Genomic DNA, 23,085 nt, shown 5'->3' with positions numbered 1-23,085 from the left:
CAACTCACGGAAGTCGCCATCGCCTGCATTCGACGAGACTGGTTCACAGACACCCTGCAGGCCAACAGTTGGACACCTTGCCCGGGGCCACCAGGTCATACCTTTTCTCTGCTTGAGTGGAATTGTGGAGATTATTGTCCAAGTTTAAACACTGCCGTAGCCTCACACTGCGCGGTCATTCGCTGGCTCGACCCCAGCAGCCGTGCAAAGCCGCCGGCGTCCGTTTGCAAACTCATGGCGTCATTTCCCAAGAGCCTCAAGATCCCATTTTAAGAGGATCCTGCCTGGGTTGTCTGCCCAGTAACCATCCTGTGGCAGGGTTGCAGTGTGCAGACACCCAACGGCATACGAGACGACTCAAAACTACATCTATATATTTTATTGAAATGTTCCTTAGTATACACGCTTGACCTGATACATTTATATTTTGTAAATTATTGATTGACAACGGCCCATTGTAGACGGAATCAATGACGTAAATGTAACCAGCCTGCCAGACGCCTCACTCAGCTTGCTTTGAGTTGCTGGATTACCGGTGGGATTTACCAGGCAGTTGTGAATGTAGCGGCCTCTGATGGCTGCAGGGGTCACGTAAAAACACCACACGCGACGCTCCGAATCAAACGTCGTTTCTTACAGGCGTGTCACGCCTTTAACCCTTTCCCATTCGATGACGTACGCGTACGTGTGTGTGCGTCATCGGAACGGAATGGGAAGAAAAATAACTTTATTGGTACCGAGGCTCCCACAAGGCCATGCGGGAGTGCATGTGGCACAGTTTGGCTCCAGCCATCTGACTGCGGTTGTGTCGCTGCAGTTCTCTACGATGAGTACAATGTCTTTAAAAACGGCGCTACGCCTCGCTAAACAAAATATGCCAACCGCTTCCGAGATTCAGCGGTGAACGGGATCCACCCTGCAACTTGCAGACAGATCGAAGCATCGTCCCACCCACAGCGCACACGATACTCACGGCGTCGAGAAGAAGCAAGATCACGGCATTGCGTTAAGCCAGACGTCGTAACGTGTTCTTTATTTACACAAATATAATACAAGCACGGCAAGCACTCGCAAGAGTCGCGATTATCGCGTTTAGGAGCCACGTGACCGAGGTCGCGTGCAGCTCATGTCGAGGTCAGGGAGGGGGGTGGGCCCCGCGCGGTGAGCAGCACAACCAAAACGTGAACACGTCGCATTAAAGACCGGGGAAGTTGGCAAAGTACGAGATGTGGGGTTATGGATAGGGCTCTTGCTCGCGAGAGGGCTTGTACTGTAGTGGCTGCTTGGATAACTAGTCAGGCTCGGTCATTCGGGCGAACGAAAGTGGCTTCCGAGTCGGTTGGTTAAAATTAGGGGAACTATGAGTATTAGTGGCTGGTTGATTAGGAGTAAGGCTACAGTGGCTGTCAGTGCGCATTGCTTGTTGGCAAGGTGGTTACAGCTAGGGGGGACTAGCACTTGGAAGGTTCGTGAGCGCTATAATGCGCCTGGCGAGTGTGCTCCACTCTGAAGAGACTCCCCCTGTCACCCCATCCCAATGTCGCACACGTCCCTTTCTGGCCACATGTTTCCGACGCTCACGGTGCATCTCCATTGATCCGACCTCACCACCGCCTCCTACCTCCGCCCCGCGCACCAAGCACCTGCCGCACACCTCCAAGGGCGTTCAACTTAATCAACGTTTCCCATCGCCAGTGCGAGAGCGACGCCCCCAGCGCGATAGGTCAGTGTTCGCCCCGTGAGGGTCGGGACAGGACACGTGGGTAGGAACCGAATTCTGTTGAAAGCTCCCACCCACCCCACCCCCCGGCGTCACAAACTGAACGCCGAGGCGACGATATTCGCTGCATGGCTTTGCACTCGGGGCGCCGTGGGCGTCCAGACACCCACCCCCAGCAAGGTTTGGAATTCTGCCGAAAGCGAAACCCACAACGTAACGTTTTAAATAAGAGCCCTGGGGGTTCTGTTTTAAGTCGGCAAACTTTTTTTGTTTCTCCCTTCAATGAGGTGACAAGAAAGCCGATGTATGCCCATGACGGAACCTTTAAATACAGACAGCATCGTACGAACAGTCGTCGGCTCAGTACTCGGTTCACGGACCCTGTCTGTAATATTACCAATAACACGACCGGGAACCATCCGTTCGGGAAAACTCCACAACTTCACAACAAGCGTGGCTGTGCCCTTACTTTGCAAATGTCCACGATTTTTCTGCAACCTACTCCCCCCCTTCCATGACTGTATCCTTGTGAAATATCAAACAAAGTTACATGATTGCTTTTCTGCGCGCATATTTCCAAAACATTTAATGTGCACGAAGACGAATTCATTCGCATTTGGTCGCGAATCGAAACCTGTGAACACATTGGCGTCTCGTACTCCAGCGATTCACAACAAAACACGGTACATTTCATACGCAATTTCATTGAGATTTTCTCGCACACGTTTTTACGACTACAACTAAATGGATATCATTTAAATTCAGCCAATCAGGCGTTTTTTTTTTGTTAAGAACCCGCGTGAAAGCGCGGCGTGTACGAGCCCAAGTGATCTGCAATTGCTAAAGTTTTAGGATGACACCCACTGCCCCTTCTTCACCAGCCCAGAAGACTTGTCCTCGTCAGAGCCTACGTAAAATCTAATCAAGGTTGCGTAACACAGCGAGACGAGGGTCTGCCATAGTGCCCCGTTCCCTTGGTCTGTACGTCCCGGGGGTGGGGGGCATGGGGGAAGGGGGGATTGGGGACCTACAGACCACTCACCCGGACCCCTACGGGGTGCAGGGAACTGCAGCAGGGAATCGCCATACAAAACGCTTAAGGCAGAAATATCGTCAAGTAAATATAATATTCAAGTTTTTGGGTGTTTGTGCCGACAGTAGAACACGCGGGGAGAACACACGCACACAGGAGAGCCGGTGTTGGGGACTGCACATTAAGTGGCCAAATTGATGAAAACCATAAACGCGAAACCTTTGCTTCATGGGGCGGTATTCTTAGCACACACAAAGAGCGTCTAAAAGGTCTCTCTCTCTCTCTGACTCCATCAGGGCTGCTCTCTGACTTAGCCCCGAGGTGCGTTCGAACAATCTTTAAGTGTGGGAGTGTGGAGAGCCAAACGCCATGGGGACCCCACGCAGCACTCCGTCCCGAGGAGGGGGGGGGGGCACAGGAGGAAATGGCTCGTCCACCCTTTGACAAACAAAGTTGGAAGGGGAAGTTTCCCTCTTGACACGCAGCCCACCCCCACACTTATACTAGACCCTGTTAAGCACCCCGTGGTGAACGTAGCGCGTCATCTCGTCTCACGACAACCCTGCGGCCCGGAGAAGCGCCGTTGTGAGAAACACTTATTGAAAATAATAAAGCTCTGTTGCCAATTAAATCTAATATCTTTACAACTTTTTGTTGTGTTAGTTTGTTCTCCTCCCCCCGCACCTCCGGTTAGCTACGTACGGTGCAAAAGTTCCACATACATACGAACCGTGACTCAATCCCTACCCTGTATGCCCTAGTTTTGCCGCATATTAACACGCCCATTACCATGGCGCTCGATCCCAAAACCAATTGTGATTGGTAACTCGCTGATTTTTTTTAGCAACAATATTTTTCAAAGCACCTCTCCTCCACCTTGGGGAGACGGTGCCGTCTCTGCACCACGTCTCGTTACACCATCCAGGGACAGACATTCCGAGCCTTAAACATCGACAGCGGTGAAGGAGATGCGAGGCTTAAGACCTGGACCGAACTGATGTTAACTCCACCCAGCAGGACTCCGCGCGTGTGAATACCAAGCGATTCTCAAACTCCAGCCCAGTCTCCCTCAAACGTGCGACTCGGGCTCAAAAAGTGCCACTTTAAATTGAGAAGCCAAGCACCCCAAACACAATGTGAACCAGATTCACATCTGATGAAAAAGCATGGCCGAGAGAAATCCACCGTCCTGGCAATTTCTCCCATTATTGTTGGGACAATGGTTGTTTATTTGCAAAAAATATATTTAATGAAACTGACCGTTCTAGGGGCAGGCGCTGGCTTCAGCGCAGGAAAGGCTGCGGGTAGACCGTGTGGCCGGGCGTGGAGGCCTCTAATGTAACGCTCTGAAGAAGACGGGGTGGGTGGACTACGCAGAGATGAAGAATCACTGTTCGTCTCCCTAACTGTTGGAATTACAATTTGACCAAACGGTACCAAGGCACATGTGTTTCCTGGCCTGAAGAGTTTGTGTTTACTCCTCGTGCTCACACCAATCATTACAGCTTCTTTCCACACACGAAATTTTTTATTACGGAAATGGCCTAACATTAAACGGCAGGATCCCACTGATTAGCTTGCATGCACTAAACAGAATCAGTGTTATTAAATTAGGGCTCTTCAGTGAGACCCCCAGGGGGTGATAACAACACAACCCTGGGGGCAGGTCCCCAAGCGGGACCGGTGGGTGATAGTACCGACGATAAGGGAGAGTGGGCTGCGAACTTCCACAAGGATCACGTGATGGCAAAACACCCCTTGAGTGACATTTCCAGCCTTGGTCTGGACTGCAGTAACTTCACGTTAATCAGAGCGGTGCATAGCCAAGAACGAGGAGCGGTGAATTGTCAATCGTCCCTCGCATCGGCGTGTCCCTCGAACAATAATAATGCTTGCTGGTAGGTGATGACCGTGAAGCGGGGAGGGGGGTATCACGATATTGTGATTTAACAATTTAACATAGGTTTGATGTAGATTCATATTTGTGTGCGACTCCGATATTTCATTTGATTTAACGTTCACTAAATAGTTTGAACGAATTTTATTTTTTCCAGAGAAGCCAATACTCCAAAGAGCCGATTTCGACATTGAAAAGTAGGTTTTCACTTGGGTGTTTCAACGCACGATCTTATCTCTCTTAGCCAGGGCAGGTATAAATAGGCGAGGCGATGCTGGCAGAGCACGAGTGCGTGGGGAGAAAGTCCGGTGCGCCGCCCCGCGACTGCTATAGAGTTTGAGAATCGCGGGGGCCAATGCGAGGGGCAGGGGGTAAAGGGGCCTTGCGTGGACCCGCCCCGCAAAGCAAGTGAGCACCGTTTGACTTTGTCCACACTCATAATCCACAGAAAAGTATTCATGATAGAATACAGAAAAGTATTCATGATAGAATATAGAGGGGGGGGGGCGGGGAGAAAACAAATCTATTTCACATTAGGCATTATAATTTATTTTAAAAAAACAAGCCACCCAACTGCATTCAAATGTCTAAATCCAAACCGCAGGTAAAGAGTCCACCGAAGAGCGGGCACCATGCCTCGAGGGCGAAAAATATAAGCCCAACTTCCCACACTTGCTAAAATCCTCCTCCATGCAACTCCAGCGAAGACCATTTCACAATCTGCAAATTGGCTTGAGTAGACACGTACCGCAGTGTCCAGCCCAAGAGGCCTCAAGTGGCCCATCGTCGAGAAGCAGTTAAAAAAACGGCGCACACAACAAAACTGAACAACGGTGTGTGTGTGGGTTTCTCCGCGTATGAGCAATACAGCAGGCTCCGCACCAAAAAAACCAGTCCGGGTATTATCTCAGGAGTTCCGGCTCTCCTGAAGTGCCCAACGCACGTCCTGTGAAAGGCGCGCACAAGCGAGGCAAGTCGATCGTTCAGCACCGTCGCGTGCGGGCGGCCACGAGCGAGCACCGCGGCAAGGACCGTCCCGAAAATCTCCCGAGTGTTCCCGGGCGCGTCCGTTTTGCGAACGCTGCCGTGGGTCCACAGTTGCTTCCGTCCATTATAAGGCATGAGCGTGCACGTTCATTGAAGTCCGCGCGCACGCGCTCCAGTGTTGCCGGGCGTTCGTCCCACGGTTGATCGATTTCGCTTTTGAGTTCACACTCAAAAGCGCGAACGCTTAATTTTCTTTTCGCATTTGCAGATTGTTTAAAGTTACATCTTGTTTTGTTCCACCAGATAAACTTAGAGACGGAATTCTTGAAACAAGTTTACAAAATCCGTAGGTAAAACGTAATAATACCGCTTTATAATAAAGCTGCTAAACACTTAAACACACACATCTTTAAGGAGCATATAAAAAAATCCAGCTCTCGTTAATCATAATCCAACACCAACGGCGTTTTGGCAGTAGTGGGGTAGTATCGATGGCTGCTTGTTTCACAACTAGCATTGCCTGCACTTCGAGTAAATTTGCCAAATTTCTTCCTGGCTTGCTCGGAACTGAACATCTCTCAACTGAGCGGAGGAGAGCTGCGTTTAAGGTGTCAAAGACCGGTTTCCCCTCCACCACGTCCAAGTGTGGCTAAAACGCGTGCGATTTTACATTTAGTACTCTGCCATCTGTTATGTCACTGTCGCTTAAATGAACTGCCCTTATGAGGTGGAGTGAGGGTGGGTGAAATGAGGCCTCTTTAAAACCACAACCTGAGAGCACCGGTAATATCTGGCAGTGTAACTCAATTCCAATCTGGAGCACAACACCACAAGGAGAAATTATGAACTGCATTAAACCTGTAGTGATTTATGTTTTTGCCTTGCACTGCTTTACAAGGCATGCAAAGGGACATTTACACTTTTGGTGGTTTATGCAATTGGCCAGATGCAACTGGCTAGGCCAATGTGAAGGCTAAGCTGCTCGTTGCCATGCACATGTAGAGCACAGATTGTATTAACTTGCTTACAGAACCCACTGATAAGTTAACAAATTGATATAGTAACATTGACGAGTTAATGCCCCCCTCACACAGTTTATCCTCTCCATTAAAGTTAATTCGGTTTCTGTACGAACCATCACTATAACGGTTTGCATTGAGGTTCGTCTGGCCAACAGAATTCTCCACTCGCGAGTTGGAATCAAAGGCCCAGACTGGCTTAGTGTTTGCCATAAACCGTTACTGCCTACACATAACAATGCATAACATATGCATTACACTTATAGGGGTGGAAGTCAAAATAAATCTATGTTTAGGCTATGGCTTCTATTAAAATTTAAACTTTCCAGACAGGGGCGGAGCCAGGGGGGTGACAGGGTAGACAATTGTCACCCCCGAAAAAAAAAAATCGAAAATCTGAAACATTCTGCGTATAAGTGTACGAAACTCGGTCTGGCGGACTCCGTGCAACTGCATTGTCAGAGTGTGTCGCCAACCGATGGCGTCTAGTTCAACAGCCTGACTCTCTAATCATTCTTGAAATTAAAATTTGTTGAATGTCACCCCGGGCTGAAAATCCTGGCTCCGCCCCTGTTTCCAGAGCTTTAATCAACTTTGAAATGCGTAAAACAGCCGAAACGCACACCTTGTCCGAAATACATTTTGGCAGCTTCGATTGCATTTTATATACAAATCCTCATTAACCCTGTACACATTAGTGCACTGAAACCATTGTCGCCAGGACTTTAATGTGTGTAATTTATCAGACGAAACTAGGCACGGCTGGTGTGCCATTTGGAACCCAAAACATGCAACACGATGTTTGTTTGCCACATCTCCAGCAAACAATCCTTTGGTTAATAAAACATTGTGTGTTTGTGTATTTTATACTTTATTTCTTTAAATAAAAGCAGAGGGAAGAGGCTTACCTTCCACTTTTCAAGTACTGTGCCTTCACTTCATAACATGCCCACGCCATGCCCTCTGCAACAAATTAAAGTTTGGTCTAGACAACAACTTCAAATGTTAAATGCTACACAAAATACGCACATTAAAAGAACCCATCCCAATCGCAAGTAAATTGGGTGCAAATTTCACTGGGGCAGAGTCCCTCTCTCTGTGTGTTATTGGGGGGGGGGAAGGAGGCCAGACACAAACAAATCAAAATCACATAACTGGGTGGGGCTAGAGATGGAAGATCCCCGGCAATACAACCTTACACGGCATCAAACAGTATACTCTAGACGCAGCGCTACGTCACGAGAACTATTTAATGAAAACACAACTGGGGGGGTGAGGCTGTAGTATTCAGCGTAAATAATGAGGGTATAACTTGTGGTTTTGGTGCCCCAGCGGTCCGGTTTACATGCCAATCACTCGAATCCAATACACGTGTGCTCCAAGCTGGTGATTCGGCTTGCTGGCTCCTGCAAGGGTTTTGACATGTTGCTCCCTCCCTCCATATACAATGCAACACTCAATATCAACCAGTGCAAGACAGTAAATTAACCTTAAATTAAATAAACCCGGTAAACATGGTAAGCTCCACAGATATGCAAAAAAAAACCTCAATCAACAGGTGCCTAAGCTGTGACTTCCAGTACATAACTTCAAGCAATTGATGAGGAGAAATCTGAATGAGTTTGACCGTCACCGCCTCTACATGTCAGAAATCTGTATTGTTAGCAAAAAGCAGTTGTGGGGAATATTATCATGGGCACTGGAGCCGAGGGTTTATGAATCTCCCAAACAAGCATTACGTCCTTCTAATTCGGACCAACTCAAATGCGTACATTCCTACCATTTTCCACCACAGATTACCGAGGCCTGGCACAAACTGTTCAGTGCTGCGCTTGCTTGATGCAATTGTCACAAAGTAAAAAAAAGGTTCTAGCTGTGTGTACTTTACTTGAGGGGACACTTGCAAGATGTGGGAAACACAACTTTCAAACTCCACGTAAAAATACATTTAACTCAAGACATTCTGCAAACCAATTAAAATCTCCTTCAAATCTGCCTTGGCAAGTAAATGCTACCAGGTATTTTTGTAACATTGACAAAGGTTCCAAAAGTCCACCCCCTGGCCCAATCCACATCATGGGACCTGGGAAATGGCAGCCCATCGTACCTCACAGGGTCAAGTACAGTGGGGCCGCTACTGTCGCCGTGATGGCCTGTTAGGAGAGCCCTGATAATACCCGAGCCGACGGGGCTCTAGCACAAGTTCCAAAACGGCAGAACAGGCAGAAGTGGATACCTGCATCCTCAACGGCTGTGGATATCGGGCAGCAGATTAGTCTCTAGCACCTTCGGCAGAAGCTGCTCTCTGGATCAATGGAAAAGCTGTTCTCTTTTACTGCACTCTCCACCTCCCCTGCCAGAGTATTCTGGATAATCCAAACATGTGAAATGAAAAGACAACCTTAAAGCACCTGGTTTCAGGCCCTCATTTAAACGGTGTTCATTGTCGACGAGCACGCAATGCTTGGATGACTGGCATGACTGAAAGTCCAGCTGTGGAAGGTCAAGCCAGACCTGCAAGCACTGTTCCCGGTTACTTTTCTGGAAGGTACTCTCCATGAAAGGCCATCGTACACAAACTGGCCAAATATAACATTATCTCCAGTATTACCGAGGTCAAACTCACAGGTAGTGGTCAAGCCACTGTTGACAGCGCAACCATCGCGTAATATGGAGGTCGACATCACCTACTTCCAGAGGAAGTTCAGCATGCCATCATGAAAATGAAAAACGGTCAAGCTAAGCAGCTGGGCTAGATGGTATTTCTCCAGAACCGTTGAAAGGTGCTCTGCATCCAATCACCAGAAGTTTACATGAGCTTTTAATCAAGGTCGGGATGTGCGGCAAAGTACAATGCCGATTGGAGAGAGAGTATAATTGTTTCTCTGCAAAGGGAAGGAATCCTGCATGGCATGCAGCAATTAGAGACCTATATCCCTACTTTCGAGACCGGGAAAGGTTTGGGCTCAAGTAATTCTGGGCAGGCTGCTTGCAAAACACTGTCGCCCACAGCGATCAGGAATCACAGCTGGTCGATCAACGATGCTGCTGTCCTTGCACTCCGCCTACTTGCAGAACTGCACTGCGAGTTCGACTGCCTATTCCGTGTCGCTTAGATTGAGTTGAAGGCGGATTTTAACTCTGTGGATCGATCCACGATCTGCTCTGCCTTGAGAGGGATTGGGATTCCTGGCATCTTGCTGGAAAAATCTGCACACAGGCTACAAGCGCAAAGGTTCGTGTCGAGTCAGAATTCTCACCACGATTCGAGACGACATCTGGAGCACGTCAAGGATGCGTCAACGCACCGGTGCTCTTCTGTCGAGCTATTTCCTGAATCATTTGAAAACGTGACCAATGACCTTGGAGTAAAGATTGGCCGGCACCACTTGACTGACCTCGACTACACCATTAATGCAGCTTTGTTTATTGAGAAGCCTGAAACATTCACACCGATCCCCCAAAACTTGCACAATGCGAGGAAAATGGGACCTTATGTCTCATGGCAGAAAACAAAAGGCCAGAAGAACTTGAGTTCCAGACCTCTCGAAGCACCTTGTGTTATCGAGGGCAACACTGTCGAGGCACTGGAGGAATTTGTCTACCTGGAATCTGTACAAACCACTGTTGGATGATGTAGACCCAATATCATACGCTAAATCGGCATTGCCTCAGGAATATTGAACAGTCTGGACCACATTTAGTCCCAGAAATGGTCCAGTCTGTCTGTGCACCAAATTGAGCCTACCAGTGCTGTTTTGACAGTTTTGTTGTATGATGCCGAGGCCTGGACAATGCTTCAAGTGGATTTGCATCGGCTGCAGTCCTTCCAAATGCGATGCCAAACATGCCTTCTTAAAAACTCATTTCTTTATAGCTTTTTATGTTTAGTTTGTTCTTCCCCTGTACCTCCGATTAGCACGGTTGACTACATACGGTGAAAAATAAATGGTTGGACATGAGAAATGCCACCATTGCATCCAGGACCAGTCTCCGAGCAATCACGAGCTCAATTCGAGGGAAGACGGCCGTCACCTTTTGGACTCGTCGCCCGTTTTGACACGCAAACTCCAGAAAATTGCGCACTTCAGTTGGCGGTTGACATTGTAAGTGGACTGCGACCCTCTAAAGAATGGCGCCGCCCCCGTGGTCATCCCCCCCACCCCCCGCCACACCCCCACCCCCACCATGAGACGTGGATCAAACAAATAACTCGAGACACCGGCATGGCAGCGAGAGCAGAAATTCTGTCGCAAGAGGTCACACGTTTGACGCACCGGTCCTTCGGCGACTATGCGTAATTGATTGACATACAAGCAGCAGGGTTGGGTAATATAACTGTTAAAAAATTAATCAATATTCAATGCAAAACTTCCTTTTCCAATTATAATGCTGGCATGTAAATACAAATGTCATCTCTAAAATGTGTTTTCCGCAGCTCGCCGAGTTCAGTGAAGCCTTTCGCCAAATGGAAACCTTCTCACACCTCATCCTCAATTGTAGCGCGGACATCAGTGAAGTATCTGCGTTATGCCTGCTATCAATCCCCCCCACCGTCCCAGAGCAAAATTCCACGCAGCAGGGCCACCAATGCTCTTGCCACCGAGGAGGCCGATTCCTAACACAAAAGGGGCCTTAAAAAAAAAAATGCATGTTGCCAAGGTCAGGGTAATCACCTTCATTGCAGAAACCTTCCCTTTATGCATGCAGCTTGTTCAACACTACAGTATTCCCTCATTATTCACAAACTTGCTATCTGCGATTTTGGCTATTTTGGCTATCCGCAAATCGCATCCGGAACTCTGCACGACTACTGCATCCAAAGTGATGAGATAAAGTGACGAGAGAGAACGTGGGGCGAGAAAGAGATAAAATGATGAGCAGGATCATCATAATTTAAGGCAAGTTGATTTATGAACTATTATTTCATACTTTATTATTTTTTATTTAAGCAATTTTTTTCATATAACCATTTTTTTTTCATATTTTTCATGTATTTAATAGCTTATTTATGTATTTTTTAAAGATAGGTTTTCGTAGGTCAATATTATTAGTATCCCCGAAATTTTCTATTCACAAGCATCTCCGGAGCGTATTCCACACGAATAGCGAGGGAATACTGTACACAACAGTCAAACTATAAAAAGAAAGGCTACATGAGCCCAAAATGTGACATTGACGATCCCAGTTGGGTTTTTCTTATACAAAAGCAGAGCGCAACGTGATCACAATTGTGAAACCTGCTACAAAATTAACCTTAGAGCGAGAATATAACACAGCAGTATAATCCCCACAGCGTCATGTTCCAGGAAATGTCAGGTCAATATCAAGCTATTGATGATAAAGGGAAACCACTCAGTTTGTTGCTGTTTGACATCACTCACAGCTGCGAAATATACCCTCTTTTGGGAGACTTACATAGTACACAACCATTTATTTAGACTAGTGGGGAAGGGGGGGGGTGTGTCGTGGCAAATTTGTTAGAATCAACGCAGTTCGATAAACAACGTAGAATAGGAATTGTGCCTTCTTCAGGCACTGCACTCCGATACGAACATTTCATATTCAACGCCATTAAAAAACTCACGCTCTAACGTTCAGGCCTTCCTGCGAGCACCTGGATGACGCACGCTAGTGACATTTCCGCACCCTTCTAGATGGAAATAATAATAAAAATCTCGAGCCAAAAAATTATATTTAATTTACGTTTTCTTTGAGCCACTAGTTTCAATAGCCTAGCTATAGAGTGCAGCTCGTTTTTGTCTTCTGGATCTCACGTGGAGGCCTTTAAGCTTAGTGCCTCAAAAGCCTTTGGTCACATTAACACATTTGGCCGCAGACAGCCTGCAGAGAAGCACAGCAACTACTTAAGCGTCATCTGTGAAGCGTCGTCTGTGAAGCGCCATCATAGGCGTGTGAGCAACATAGAAAGAGAAGCACGGTGATGTATAGCAAAAGCGGGATGATATATAACAGCAAGTAAATAAAAAAACACCAAGCCAGCTTGAAAATGTACACAGCAACACAAGCATGTCTGAAATTTAAGAAACTGGCATTCAGGCACAATCAGCTGACAGTGCTGCAGGACACACAAGCCCAGGTGAAGCTGTGGACACACCTGGGACAGTGCGCGGATGCCCATGTTTTTACAGTAGCTACCAAGCCAAAACCTCCGATTCCTGAACTGAAGAAACAATATTCACCTGAAACCCTGTGCGTACGCCAATCCACCCAGAGACGGCACGACGAGGGGACGCTGGAAGGTGACAGCTCTCAAACCTTTCACGGAAAAAAATGTCTTCTAAGCAAATCAATTAAGGTGTCTGTACAGTAGCGCAAAAATACAACTATGTTCACACTTCGCATTAAGGGAATTCATTTTTTGTACATCACAGGTAACAAACACCCACCCAAAAGCAGTTAATGGCTTTTGGTACATAGCTAGTGTGCTTACATATACACTACACTCTTTTCCAGGAGACGTCCGGATGATTGTATTGAACGTCTCTCGCCTGCCAGCATTGCGGCTCACCGAGTGGCAGTGGTGCGAGTTTCTCTCGACAGGGCCACCCACCACGTCCATCAAGCACACACTGCCTCCCCCCCAACCCACCCCCTCCTTGCTTGCAATAGGTTCCTCGAGACAACAGCCTCCCCCTGCACATGTACAAAACAGTGCTGCAATTCACTCGTGCATTGTCTAAAAGCCTCAAGAAATCAAGAGGTTTTCTTCAAGCGCACAAAGGCCGATGATCAGCAAAGTCACATTTTTCTTCCTTGGAGATCGAAATGTCATGCGATCTTGCTTCACAGTTATTTGCTCACTCCATAGATCCACATCATTCTGTAGGTCCCATATGGCTCATTGTGGTGTTTTAGGGAGAATAAGAAGAGGTTTACAAGTTGCTATCACTTGTCTCTGTGCTCCGTACATTGCTCTCTCTCAAGTGTTAAGAGTCTCAATGTTAATGGGGTCCCTTCAGATTTGCTAAGACGACCCCACCCCCACCAATGGAGGCCACCGGCATCGGACTCCTCTCTTCAGCCAGAGCCCTCACTGCGGGGTCCGGGCCTGCGCCACGTAAGGCCTGAAAGGTCCGCCGTGGTAGCCACCTCTGTACGGCCGCCTCGCGGCCCCATGCGCCGCGGGTGGAGAGTACCGACGGGACGAGGCGGGCGGCGGCCGTCGCGTATGCGTGTCCCGCCCCCTCCACCTCTCTGCCGGCCCGGGGCCCGTGGCGCCACCGCCCTGAGGCCCCGTGGCGGCGCTGCCACCCTGCGGCATCGTGGCGCCGCCGTGCGCCTCCACACCGTTCTCCCAGTCCTCCCCGTCCCCTGGGGCCGCCGCCGTTACACCGTTGCTGGCGCTTGAAGGTGGAGGCATGGGAGGCGGTTCTTTGGGAGGCCTCTGGCAAATTTCGGCATAACTCAGCTTCTTTGGTTCCTGATTAAACAAAGCAAGGATGAGAAAAAAACAAGCTTACTCATGGATCAATTATCATTTTCAACCATTGCTTCATGTGTTTGAAAGTACTGATTCATTACAAGCACAGTTGGCAACATACGGTGCGAAAGAAGCTCAACATACATACGTGTTCAGAAGTATTAAAAGCAATACAGAATACACATGTTGGTAACTGTCAGGGCAAAATTTATTTGCATACTTGAACTATGGAACTCTGGATCATGCCAATAATAGCAAACAACTTTATACAAAAGTTGAGTTCATATTGCACCTTGCAGATGGACACATCTAATGTAATGACGCTTTCTACCTTAATTGGACAGTGTACAAAATAACCACATCAATAATAACTGTAGTGAACATGCGCACAATCCACTGGTTGAGCTGTTGCTGCTGCTGATTGTAGTAACACGGTAAAAGTAATGGTGGGAAAGAGGCAGTGGGACTCACAGTCGTGCTGGTGCTGTGTTTGCTCTGAGACACTGCAGGGGCTGAACTCGGGCTTGGGCTGATGACCGGTGGGGAAGCCTCCTGTAGGTGAGGGGGCCCAGGAAGGACACTGTCCCTGGACACGCAGCTTTCACTACTAACGGACACATTACATGCGCACGCAAACACACGTATACACGCACACAAAACCATCCATAGCGTTGGGGCGTAATGCAATTCACAGTATAGTCGAACATCAAGTTTCCAGGCAGCGAAAAGCTGAAAACATTTATTCTGTCTCATTTTCACCATCTAATTTGTATTGTTTAACTTTTTGGTTTTCTTTGCACAGCTTTGTTAACTTCATTAGCTAATGTAACTTTCCCATGTCATTAACGTGAGGTTTGGACACATCTTAAACTATCGATTTTTATCGCCATAATCGTGACCTTGAGATTCTATTTAAACCAATGAATTGATGCATCAGCACGCGTCTAATATAGCTAAATATAAAAGTACAAAAAAGAGGCCAATGGCACACTTCTGCATAATGTCCAAGTGCTGCATTCAGATCTCAATCTGCGCTATCATAGGGACCCGTCCAGGAACCGAGCAGCCCATCCAGAGATAGAAGAAGCAGTGACGGTGAGAGGGAAATGAGAATTGATGGTTATGATGATGGCACAAAACTCAGGTGAAATGAACAGTGGAGAGAGATGGTGAGTGGTCTATGTGGAGACAGGTTGAGAGGGAGGTGGTTAGGCCGCCATCGGCCTGTAGAGTTTCCCTCGCCGCATGGTACTTTGGTCATCATCGGGCGGGGCACTGCATTTAGCAATTGACAGCAAAACGAGGCAACTTCTGCTGAAGAGGGAAGATCTTCCCATTTGCTCATCTTGCAAAATGCTTTCAACTGTCAGTTAAAATGGTGAATAACAAAATGTTTACACTTAGAATGCAACGTAACAATTAATGTATTTCTTGAAATAACAATGTGTTAAATATTCTTAGTTTTTTCGGTAAAGTCACGTTGAAGAGAAACAACAAAATAACAAAATATATATAAAACAATAAAAAAAATTCTCACGACGTTTCGACCATAACTCAAACGGTCATCATCAGGTGTGTCGGTTTGCATAAATTTATTTTTAAAACGGCACATTTATTTATTTATAAAAAACGTTGGCGTCACGCGCAGCGATTGGCAGTTTGCCCAGGACTAGTCCATCTATTTTTTTTGAAAACAGGAGGGCAAAAGAGGAGGGGGGAGACGAAATTTTTTATAATGTATGCTGTCTGAAAGCCACTGTAAACGTGAACAATCAATCAAGAACTGAAATGATTTATCAAATCTTTCCAATGATTGCTAAGATAGAATCCATCTTCTCGGTTGAAATTGTCTCTGTGCTTGTATATGTGGATAGCCTCATGAACGAATCTCTCATGGAAGCCAGATGGCTTACAAAGAACCTCCGTCTTGGAAAAGTCAATGGCATGTGAGCCTACTGAATTAGAACAATGATCTGCTACGGCCGAGGTGTTGGTCCTACCGTGTTTAAGGTCTGCTTTATGTTCACGAATGCGGTCCGAGACATGGCGTTTGGTTTCTCCAATGTAACTACTACCACAGAGGCAACTTAGTCTGTAGACACCAGGGTATTGTATGTCCGGAATCACATCCTTTACAGACGGAACCAGATCACGGATTTTATGTAATGTGTTGAAACGGACCTGGATCTTGTGTTTATTCAAGATTTTGGAGATCTTTTTTGTGATCCCAGCAATGTAGGGTAAAGTGATGGTTTTGAAAGGCTCCTCAAGAGGGTTCTTCTTCATGGTTTGAGTGATAGCTTTGCGGATTGTATAGTCGGAGTAACCATTAGCCCTAAGAGCTTGGTGTACGTGCTTGAGTTCACTGCTTATGTGTTCCTGGTCGGATATGCATTGGGCTCTATGATACAGAGTCTTGATGAGAGAATTCTTCTGTGATGGATGGTGGTGGGAATCCGGTTTCAGATAAGCATCCGTATGGGTAGCTTTCCTGTAGACAGAGTGGCTCATTGAACCATCAGGTCTCTTTTTAATTAGGACATCCAAAAAAGGTATCTTGCCATCTATTTCGACTTCCATGGTAAATCTGATGGCTGGGTGTATGGAATTGATGTGGTCGAAGAATTGGTCTAGAGCAGGCCGGCCATGTGGCCATACACCCAGCCATCAGATTTACCATGGAAGTCGAAATAGATGGCAAGATACCTTTTTTGGATGTCCTAATTAAAAAGAGACCTGATGGTTCAATGAGCCACTCTGTCTACAGGAAAGCTACCCATACGGATGCTTATCTGAAACCGGATTCCCACCACCATCCATCACAGAAGAATTCTCTCATCAAGACTCTGTATCATAGAGCCCAATGCATATCCGACCAGGAACACATAAGCAGTGAACTCAAGCACGTACACCAAGCTCTTAGGGCTAATGGTTACTCCGACTATACAATCCGCAAAGCTATCACTCAAACCATGAAGAAGAACCCTCTTGAGGAGCCTTTCAAAACCATCACTTTACCCTACATTGCTGGGATCACAAAAAAAAGATCTCCAAAATCTTGAATAAACACAAGATCCAGGTCCGTTTCAACACATTACATAAAATCCGTGATCTGGTTCCGTCTGTAAAGGATGTGATTCCGGACATACAATACCCTGGTGTCTACAGACTAAGTTGCCTCTGTGGTAGTAGTTACATTGGAGAAACCAAACGCCATGTCTCGGACCGCATTCGTGAACATAAAGCAGACCTTAAACACGGTAGGACCAACACCTCGGCCGTAGCAGATCATTGTTCTAATTCAGTAGGCTCACATGCCATTGACTTTTCCAAGACGGAGGTTCTTTGTAAGCCATCTGGCTTCCATGAGAGATTCGTTCATGAGGCTATCCACATATACAAGCACAGAGACAATTTCAACCGAGAAGATGGATTCTATCTTAGCAATCATTGGAAAGATTTGATAAATCATTTCAGTTCTTGATTGATTGTTCATGCTTACAGTGGCTTTCAGACAGCATACATTATAAAAAATTTCGTCTCCCCCCTCCTCTTTTAAAAAAAAATAGATGGACTAGTCCTGGGCAAACTGCCAATCGCTGCGCGTGACGCCAACGTTTTTTATAAATAAATAAATGTGCCGTTTTAAAAATAAATTTATGCAAACCGACACACCTGATGATGACCGTTTGAGTTATGGTCGAAACGTCGTGAGAATTTTTTTTATTGTTTTATATATATTTTGTTATTTTGTTGTTTCTCTTCAACGTGACTTTACCGAAAAAACTAAGAATATGAATTACTGCAGTCACGAAAGCTTTAAATCAAAATTTAATGTGTTAAATGTTCTACCCTGGCAATGCTTCCTCCCAATCCAACACATTATGTGAATGTATCAATGGCTGGTGGAAAGGACCAAAGCTGAAAAATGTTAAATTGACCTCTTGTCTTGTCTTCAGCCATCCTCGCTCCGAGGGTTGGCCACACCATGGGCAAACCTTCGCCATGTACATCGGTTTTCTGCCAACCTCATTGTCTGTTCCAGCATGAGCCTCGTCCACGCTTTGATGTTATCTATCTACGTGATCCTTGGTCTTCCTCGCGCACATGAACCGGGTATTATGCCTTGCATAATCTGCTTTTCCAAACAAGTTCCATCTTTTCTCATTAAACAACCATAGTAGGCTAGCTTTCTTGATTTTATCACCTCAAACAGTTTTCTTTGAACACCAGCTTTCTCCAGAACCCATTCATTGTTTTATTTTCAGTTCACGATACATGTAATAAATATCCACCTGAATCCTTTCATTTCAAAGGCATTTATTCGTGCCACCTCGTTCTTCATGACGGTCTAACTTTCACAACCATATGTTGCAAACGGCCACACAAGGGAATGCAGAAGTCTGATCTTCGTTCCAATCTGAATGCTGTGACTCTTCCAAATTTTCTTCAGGGATGATCCAATCGCCTGACCCTTACTCACTTGACTCATGTACAAAATAATTTTAAAACAACGAAGTGCCAGTGTGAAAAAGCAATATCATGAAAGGTGCCTGAAAACAAACGTTAATACAACTCTGCCAAAACCGTTAATTACTTTTCAAAGTAAAACACACAAGAGGGAATTCAACGCAATTTCCTACCAGTCAAATCAAAACAGTCTGAATAAACTTTTTCACAAGAGGTCCGACTCCCCAACACTTCGCAGCCTGAAGGGTGGCATAACGTTGAGACGCAGCTGGCACATGCCACGGTTAAATAAAACGCCAACACCCACCTGCCAAACGTGACGCGTGGTGACGGGGAGGGGCTCTGAGGCTTGGGGGGCAGAGAGACGGGGGCCACGGAGGGAGGCTGGGCCGGAGGCACCTTGGCCGCGACGACCGCCGCTGTGCCGTTCACGCTCCCGCCCTGCGCACGCCAGACGCAGCACAGCAACAGGGCCAAGTTTCTGTTTAACACGCGTGTCAAAAAGCAGCCAATGTTACACAACCAACAATTTAACCAAAGTGCGCCTCCCCCACCATCCCCGTTCGCCCCACAAGTTCACGGCCAATCGTGATGGATTTGAAAGTTTCCTCGTGCAAAGTCTATTGCTTCAAATAAAAATTAAAACGGAGCATGAAATTGCAGACGAATGAGCGCACCACACTGGCACTTAAGAATCGATTTCACATTTCAAATGGTTCATAATCAATAAAATTAAAATCGCACGATAGAAACTGCAACTAATAATTGCATTCATTCCAAGTGCTGCCCTCAGATCTCATAATCTGTGTTATCATAGGGACCCGTTTCAAGTCCGAAGGAGCCCGTCCAGAGAGAAATAGAGTGTTGAGGAGGGGGGAGGGGAGATGGCGATGAGTGGAGACAGAACGACACTTGGATGCAATGAACAATCGAATGAGATAGTGGCACAGGCAGTGGAGAAGTGGGTGGGGGGGAGTTGAGGGCCGGGTCCTCGGCCTGTCGGGTTTCCCTCACAGCGCGGTACTTTGGTCATCATCGGGCAGCAAAAATATCTACGTTCTAGAAACAACACGAGTCACCCGGTCGCTACACATCCTACAACATTTGCTTGACCACTCTAGAAAAAAACATTAACAAAATGTTAAATGTTCCTATGGCTTTCTTCGGTGCACTTGTTTTAAATCCCATGCTCCAAGGAGTAACTTTCAAGACCCGGTTTGGAGAGTATATTCATCATCCATGCAGGATCGACGAATTGAGTACAAGTGCATTCAAAAAACGGTCATTGTCCTTTGATAGTGACTCTCGCTGCATACGTAACATACACCACTGCACTGGGTCAGACCATTCGTGGTGGGAATCACTTCCCAACCAGTACATTACCTTTTGAATTCGAATTAAAAAAACATTATTACGAGGCACATAACAATTCATGCAATTAATTATATGAACTGCCATGATTCAATTGTGATTCCGGAGTGAGTTGTTTTATTTCGTCGTTAACACGGATTGTATAGTTTCTCATTGTTGTCTCTTAGTTGTGCAGTTTTGTTTTGCTTTATTAGCATGAATAGAAACAAAAAATTCCACAAATTACTCAACTGGAATATACACAGTAACCATTGCCCCCTACCAAAAGAGGTTGGCAAGACATCCACTGAAAAAATCACGAGACATGGCGAGGCATACCTGGGTCAACGAGTGCAGTCATAATAATATGCATACAACTTGCATATTCTATTCTTGCACGTGGCAATGTTCAGGAGCTCAATGCCAATGTCGATCTCTGCTAGCCATGAGAGGGATTCAGGAGAGAGTTTGTGTATATTTGCCATTGCTCAATTGAGGAGCGCAGACTAGTGGTCTACTATACGGTCCACAGTTTGGGTTGGTTTAACACGTAGGCTTTCGCGACCAATATTATCCACAAGTTTTTTAGATCGCGTAAATACAAATGGGTCTTTAAACCCACCACCACAGTGCGGTGGCACTTGCATGGCCAGTCGCACCACACTGACTTATCTTTGATCTCATATTCATGAAAGAAAATGCGCACATCAACCTGTTGTTCTGACAAAATGAATGTGTTACATATAATTGAAGCTCATATGCACAATTCGATACATGTATAATGAGCATAAGAATTGGTTGAATGGATCGTTAAAAGTATAATTCATAGGTATGCGAATCAATATTTGATGCTTTTGCCACACCGTGTGGGTCATGGAGGTTTCACCATACTTCACCACACCGGTCAATGCGGGTTGGTGAAAAAATTGGGTTCCCCAGCACCGGAATCAAACCTAGGTCACGGAAGATCGTGGTGTGTGTGTGTGTGGTGCGGGAACCACTGTATTATTAGTGCTCTTCCCAATTGGACGGCTCTAAATTATTACAAATCAACAACGGTGGCCCCAGGAGCCCACGCCCTCTGCCAACGTGGCCTCACCTTGCCAATGCCGGAGCGCACCACGTCCGCCGCCATGCGGCTCTCGTGCCGGCCGCCCTCTCGCACGCTCGGCGCCGCGGCCCCCGGGGCTGCCAGGGCACTGCCCGGCAAGGGGGGGAAATCCGACGGCACCAGCTCCAGCTTGGCGCACGGCGCCGGCAGGGTCGGCGGGGGGGGAGGAGGAAGCGGTGGCGCCGCCGTTGCCGTCGTCGCCGTTGCCGCAGCGGCAGCCAGCAGCGGTGGCACCGGCTGGTTCGGCTCTGCCGAGGCCTGGGGGATGACCTGCCGAGGCGGTGCAGGCAACGCACGCTCACGCTGGGGACAAGGCGTCGTGCGTCCCAATTCTCAGCGGCGCTGTAATGCCATAAAAACACTGCGAGCGGCTAAACGATCATACAGACGTTAGCCGATCAAAAAAATTGGGGGCATTTCACTTGATTAACCAATGAGATTACTCGATCCATGGATCCCTTGCCAATGAATTGACGCAGTGATTAACCCTCGATGAATCGACACTAACGTGGCTGTCGGATCAACTATGAGGAGATTCGATTACAATACACCTCGATTCACAATCCACAAGACCATATACAGTGAGGGAAAAAAGTATTTGATCCCCTGCTGATTTTGTACGTTTGCCCACTGACAAAGAAATGATCAGTCTGTAATTTTAATGGTAGGTTTATTTGAACAGTGGGAGACAGAATAACAACAAAAATCCAGAAAAACGCATGTCGAAAATGTTATAAATTGATTTGCATTTTAATGAGGGAAATAAGTATACGACCCCTTCTCAATCAGAAAGATGTCTGGCTCCCAGGTGTCTTTTATACAGGTAACGAGCTGAGATTAGGAGCACACTCTTAAAGGGAGTGCTCCTAATCTCAGCTTGTTACCTGTATAAAAGACACCTGTCCACAGAAGCAATCAATCAATCAGATTCCAAACTCTCCACTATGGCCAAGACCAAAGAGTTCTCCAAGGATGTCAGGGACAAGATTGTAGACCTACACAAGGCTGGAATGGGCTACAAGACCATTGCCAAGCAGCTTGGTGGGAAGGTGACAACAGTTGGTGCGATTATTCGCAAATGGAAGAAACACAAAAGAACTGTCAATCTACCTCGGCCTGGGGCTCCATGCAAGATCTCACCACGTGGAGTTACAATGATCATGAGAACGGTGAGGAATCAGCCCCCGAACTACACGGGAGGATCTTGTCAATGATCTCAAGGCAGCTGGGACCATAGTCACCAAGAAAACAATTGGTAACACACTACGCCGTGAAGGACTGAAATCCTGCAGCGCCCGCAAGGTCCCCCTGCTCAAGAAAGCACATATACATGCCCGTCTGAAGTTTGCCAATGAACATCTGAATGATTCAGAGGACAACTGGGTGAAAGTGTTGTGGTCAGATGAGACCAAAATGAAGCTCTTTGGCATCAACTCAACTCGCCGTGTTTGGAGGAGGAATGCTGCCTATGACCCCAAGAACACCATCCCCACCGTCAAACATGGAGGTGGAAACATAATGCTTTGGGAGTGTTTTTCTGCTAAGGGGTCAGGACAACTTCACCGCATCAAAGGGACGATGGACGGGGCCATGTACCGTCAAATATTGGGTGAGAACCTCCTTCCCTCAACCAGGGCATTGAAAATGGGTCGTGGATGGGTATTCCAGCATGACAATGACCCAAAACACACGGCCAAGGCAACAACGAGTGGCTCAAGAAGAAGCACATTAAGGTCCTGGAGTGGCTTAGCCAGTATCCAGACGTTAATCCCATAGAAAATCTGTGGAGGGAGCTGAAAGTTCGAGTTGCCAAACGTCAGCCTCAAAACCTTAATGACTTGGAGAAGATCTGCAAAGAGGAGTGGGACAAAATCCCTCCTGAGGTGTGCAAACCTGGTGGCCAACTACAAGAAACATCTGACCTCTGTGATTGCCAACAAGGGTTTTGCCACCAAGTACTAAGTCATGTTTTGCAGAGGGGTCAAATACTTATTTCCCTCATTAAAATGCAAATCAATTTATAACATTTTTGACATGCGTTTTTCTGGATTTTT

General features: G+C 46.8%; 1 protein-coding gene across 4 annotated transcripts in view; it reads right to left on the bottom strand.

The window, feature by feature from the left end:
* Positions 1-1,006: 1,006 nt before the first annotated feature.
* Positions 1,007-23,085, bottom strand: part of LOC116949268 (uncharacterized) — a 52,905-nt gene continuing 30,826 nt past the window's right edge. For all 4 annotated transcript variants that reach the window (XM_032966395.2, XM_032966404.2, XM_032966369.2 and 1 more), the window contains exons 14-17: positions 21,020-21,301; positions 18,878-19,011; positions 14,572-14,707; positions 1,007-14,100 (exon numbers count right to left, since the gene is read on the bottom strand). In XM_032966395.2, the coding sequence (XP_032822286.2) occupies positions 13,711-14,100; positions 14,572-14,707; positions 18,878-19,011; positions 21,020-21,301 (942 nt within the window). In that variant the 3' untranslated portion in view covers positions 1,007-13,710. The remainder of the gene's footprint in view (positions 14,101-14,571; positions 14,708-18,877; positions 19,012-21,019; positions 21,302-23,085) is intronic.

This window comes from Petromyzon marinus, chromosome 2 (assembly GCF_048934315.1).
Source record: "Petromyzon marinus isolate PM22_M1 ecotype Great Lakes invasive population chromosome 2, UKy_Petmar_22M1.pri1.0, whole genome shotgun sequence".
In the NCBI taxonomy this organism is placed as follows: Eukaryota; Metazoa; Chordata; class Hyperoartia; order Petromyzontiformes; family Petromyzontidae; genus Petromyzon; species Petromyzon marinus.
The sequence above is the reverse complement of the archived record's forward strand: the minus strand, read 5'-3'. Positions and strand labels throughout refer to the sequence as shown.